This window comes from Pristiophorus japonicus, chromosome 4 (assembly GCF_044704955.1).
Source record: "Pristiophorus japonicus isolate sPriJap1 chromosome 4, sPriJap1.hap1, whole genome shotgun sequence".
NCBI classification, from domain to species: domain Eukaryota; kingdom Metazoa; phylum Chordata; class Chondrichthyes; family Pristiophoridae; genus Pristiophorus; species Pristiophorus japonicus.
The window spans coordinates 129,573,863-129,579,078 of record NC_091980.1 but is presented as its reverse complement, the minus strand read 5'-3'; the positions used below and the strand labels follow the sequence as shown (position 1 = coordinate 129,579,078).

The 5,216-nt window shown below is 41.9% G+C and overlaps 1 protein-coding gene across 1 annotated transcript; it reads right to left on the bottom strand.

The window, feature by feature from the left end:
* Positions 1-342: 342 nt before the first annotated feature.
* Positions 343-2,982, bottom strand: LOC139262550 (ferritin heavy chain, oocyte isoform-like). The gene is made up of 4 exons (XM_070877712.1): positions 2,881-2,982; positions 1,350-1,496; positions 831-956; positions 343-501 (listed from the first exon to the last, which is right to left on the bottom strand). Exons 1-4 carry the CDS (start codon positions 2,980-2,982, stop codon positions 343-345), a joined length of 534 nt encoding a protein of 177 aa, XP_070733813.1.
* Positions 2,983-5,216: the final 2,234 nt, after the last annotated feature.

The window sequence follows — 5,216 nt, the reverse complement described above, 5'->3', positions numbered from 1 at the left end:
CAGAAGGAAAAAAAAATTGTAGGGCTACAGGGAAGTGGGACTAGCTGAAGTGCTCTTGCTGAGAGCTGGCATGGGCTCAACAGGCTGAATGGCCTCCTGTGCTGTTACCATTCTATGATTGAATCTCAGGGCAACACTATTGCATAGCCTAGTACAATACTGGGGCTGTAACCAAGTTATGGCAAATAGAATATAAGCAACCAATCAAACTTGCAAGGAGACAAAACCAATCCAATATTGGACTGTTTATTTACAGTTAATTACATTTCACATCAAGAGACCAGGTCTCAGCCTGTACAAAGCCAAAAGTAGAAGAGAATCTCAATTATTTAATCACAAGCTTCAGTCACTCTCTTCCCTCAAGGTGTGCTTGTCAAACAGGTACACTCCCAGGCCATTCTCAGGTGCTCCCAGTCTCTTCAGGTTGGTGATGTGATCTCCAAGCTTCTTGATCATCTTCACTTGTTCATCCAAGTAGTGGGTCTCCAGGAAGTCACACAACTGAAAGAGAGAAACTAGTTATGACAGCAGCAGATATGAAGGAACATTGGAGCTTACCCCTGAAGAGTTTGGATTTTAATCCTCTTGAACTGGAGGATAGTCAAGTGGTGCAATTGAAATTTCTGGAATTACTGCACCGCATTAAGATGAAAACTTGCTGTACAAAAAGGTGCTGGGATCACAGACACATTTACAATATCTACCCCCAAAAAATAGTCAACACAAAAGCTATTGGGCATAGAGATCTTTTTAAATTAGGTTCAAGGACAGCAAGGTTCCACCACCTACAACCTACCCAAAAGGCCCACATTGAAGCATTAGGAACTTACATGAGGGTCAGTGCTCCCAGTGGAGAGTTTGTGCAGATCCAGCAGACTCTGGTTCACATTCTTCTCCATCTGCAGAGCTCTCTGCATCACCTCCACACCATTGCTCCACTCATCCTGCTCTGGTTTCTGAAGAGGAAATGCTCATGTTCACTTACAATGTATTGAAGGAATTAGGGCTGAAAAAATGCAATCAGAATTCTAGGAGACCATGAAGCAATGTGTTAGAATATAGAAATACTGCATTAAGCCATCAACCACTGGAGTCAAATTGATCAGGTGAATAGCACAGATGTATTTAAGGGGGAGCTAAATCAGAACATGTGGGGAAAAGGGAGAAGGATAGGTTGCTAGATAAAGCAAGGTGGGAGGTGATGTCTGGAGTCTGATCACCAGCATAGACTAGTTTATCCAAATGGCTGGTTTCTGTGGTTTAAATTGGAACCAACTGCTTTAGAATGATTTGGGATCAATCAGTCTAAGGGGAGCCAGACAGAAGGCCCCTCATTTATAGAGCCAAACCTTGATGTCCGCCAAGATGATCTGGCCTCCACGTCGATTCTGGAATTGCATCAGTTTCTCAGCATGCTCACGTTCCTCATGTGACTGCTCCTTGAAGAACTCAGCAAAGTGACGCAGGGCAACATCATCCCGGTCAAAGTAGAAGGACTGCGGAGAGATCAGCGGAGTAGTTGTTTATGCAAGGTAGACCCATTATAATTGGCATTGTATATGAAAGCAAGAGCAATGGGCTTGGCTTTAAGAGCTCAGTCTCATTGAACTTTTATGTAGTTATGGAAAATAGCCCCAACACAACTAACCTGGTAAAGATAGTGGATAATCTCACCTCCAGCAAAAGGGAAACTGGCAAATGGAAACTTAATGATTAGCAGGGCTATGGGAAGAGTGGAGGAGTTGTATCGCTCCACCCAACAGACAGCGAGGCACAATGGACTGAATGGCCTCCTGTGCAGCATCATTCCACGATCACCAATTCAGCTTTGATTGAACATGCTCAAAACTGGAAACTTAAATCTTGGCACCCAATATTCATTGCAGCTCTGGAAATTAGTGAAAGAATTGCCACAAGATTGATATCCTGGTCACCAGTAGCACACTCCAATAATCATTGTTTATTGACACAGATCTATTGTGTGCAGACTAGTTGAAGGGCAGTATTGTAACTCTGAGCAACCCCCTTAAAAGTAGAGATCTAGTCACAGTGCAGAATTCATATAGAAAAAAAAACACTAGTTGAGTTTTACTAGCTAGTTATGCCAAGGAATTAAAACCACAAGCAGCTTGAATTTAACACCAAAACATTTGAGAACCAGATGCCATGGAATAAAAGTTATGAGAACCCCTCAGAATTTGAGGTGCTCGGCGAAGTTCACAGGGTAGGAAAGCAGTGGGGTTAAGGGAGAGGCCACTGAGTACAGACAATTTATGAAGCCTTTACCACCAATAAAGCAAAGAAAGTTAGAGGAAAGACAAAAAAGGGCACAAGCTAGTATTTAAAAAATTGTTAGAAACACTAGGAACAGGAGGGAAGCAGAAAGATTTGTAACATTTTCATCCCATCCTCCCAGTGGAGGTGAGGGATGGCTGGGAAAGAAAGTGTAGCAGATTTCCACCACATTTGTGGGAAAGAATACTTCCATTTCGGAGGGAAGTCAGGAGAAGCTGTATTTTTATGACATCACCCATTGAACTGGCAATGTAAGGAAAGTCCATGGAATGATTTAGAATGGAGGAAACAAATTCTGAATTCCTCACATTGAGAGCAGAAAGCATTCCAAATAAACTTCAAGCTCAAGAGCCCAGGAAAGAGTCATTAAGATTCAATATCAGAACATGGTACAGCTGCTGCAAGGAACAGAGAGTTTGTTAATGAGTACACAGGAAGATAAATTATAGCTTTAAAAGTGAATTCACTGCATAGATTGGGGGCAGGGGCAGCAGCGAGAAAGAGGTGGGCTGGATACAGCACAGGATTTCATAAATTCACATTCCATAGTCTCCATTGTGAAGTACCAAAAAACACAAAACTCACCATAGAGAGATAAACATAGGAGGAATAGAGCTCCATGTTGATTTGCTTGTTGACAGCATCCTTACAGTCCTGGTGGTAGTTCTGACACACTCGAGAAGCCATGTTAGTCATGTGTTTTTTCTTCTGAAGTATAAACTTTGTCGAAGTACAAAAATAACATTTAACCAAATATCAAACTCCTGCATTAATACTGAGGGATAATCCAGGGTGTGGCAGTCTAGATGATGAGTGACAGTGTTCAATATCCAATCAAAAGTTGCAGCCTCTCAGAGCACCAATCAACTAAAGGGAGGAGGGGAGATGGACTCCCAGAGCCAGTCAGATCTTTGAAGAATAAGCATCATTGGCTGACAACTCAATGAGGATCTCAATTGTCCTAACTTTCCTCCAACACAGTTCAAATATCCAGAATCACAGGTTTAAATTAATCCTCTTCTCTTTGGGCTAATTAATTGGGATGATTAAATCAGCGATCGGAAACACTTAAACCGTAAGTGCCCACTTTATAAGTGGGAATCAACTGTAAGGTCAACATTATGACAAAACTAACATTACAAACTTTTCAAATTATAATTCAGTTCCCTGTATCCACGCTTCACTCCAGTCCCGCTGGTGCCCAGTGGTCATGGAAAGCCTCAAGCATACCGGCAGACACCGTGTGCTCCCTCTCCAGGGATACCCATGCACGGACATAGCCGCAGAAGAAAGGCAGGCAGACAGAGAGAACACCCCATCGTCCGTGCTCTGACTGGAGCAGTTAATGTCCACCTTGAAAGATTAATTGAATCCTCTGTTGTTTGCGAGTCAGTGTATTCTTAATAGCTCTGGATTGTTCAGTGTGTTGGTCATTTGCAGGTATCTGCGGGTTTGAAGCAACATCCAAATAACTCATTGGATATTTATCAATAGACTATGTCTAGGAATAGAGACAGAGAAGTCGAGAAAGGAAAGGGAAGGGACAGAGATGGACCATGTGAAGGTGAGTGAACGGTGGAAATTGGAAACATAGTGAATTAAATTTTCCAGTTGATTGTGAGAGCAGGTAACATCACCGATTTTATCAATGTGCTGGGAAAAGAGGTGAGAGAGGGGCCATTGTATAATTTAAATACAAAGATAAACATTTTGAATTTGAGGTACTATCAGACCGGGAGCCAATGATGGTCCACAATCACAGGGGTTATAGGTGAATGGGACTAGGTGTGCATCTAAGGCTAGCAGGAAAGCATTGAAATAGTCAATTCTAGAGATAAAAAGGCACAGATGAGGGTTAACCATTAGCTCAGTTCTGAGCTCAGAGCGAGGAACACGTGCAGCTGAACCATATCCCTGTGCAGCATGTTAAATTTATATAGAACCTTGGCCAGACAACACTTGGAGTATTGTGCACAGTTCTGATCTCCATAGAATTATATAGAAAGTTAGAATTAGTAATCTAAGAGAAACTTCAAGAGAAACTTCTTTACTCAGAGAGTGTTTAGAATGTTTAACTTGCTATCGAAAGGAGTAGTTGAGGCAAAAAGCATAGCTGTGTTTAAGGGGAAGCTGGATAAACACATGAGGGAGGAAGGATTGGAAGAATATGCTGATAGGGTTAAATGAGGTTGGGAGGAGGCTCAGTGTGTGAAGTCAACTCCTCTCAGTATTTCACTCTCCATGCTTATGATTGAAAGACTATTAAATCGATCTTGTCCCATTCGTTTCCTCACCTCATCCGAGATGCGTTTTAGGTTAGAGAAGGACCGCTCACCACTGCAATTTGCCAGGCTGAATGGCCTTTTTCTATGCTGTAAATTCTATGTAATTCTTAAAACATGGGCACCTGTAAAGTTTTTCACATCAAGTGAGCTGAAGAATTTGTTTTGTCTGCAACATGAAGCCGTCAAACCAATCAGCACACAAACCCAACCTGAACTGTAGAATTGTGAATCATCAACATATGAATTGTGGTGACATCGATACACCAAAAGTGCCATTGAGAGATGCATAGAATACGGTAACATAATGGTAATGTTACTGGACGAGTAATCCAGAGGCCTGAACTAATAATCCAAAGTCCCACCATGGCAGCTGGGGAATTTAAATTCAGTTAATTAAATTATAATCTGGAATAAAAAGCAAGTGTCATAGAAACATAGAAACATAGAAAATAGGTGCAGGAGTAGGCCATTCAGCCCTTCTAGCCTGCACCGCCATTCAATGAGTTCATGGCTGAACATGAAACTTCAGTACCCCCTTCCTGCTTTCTCGCCATAACCCTTGATCCCCCGAGTAGTAAGGACTTCATCTAACTCCCTTTTGAATATATTTAGTGAATTGGCCTCAACTACTTTCTG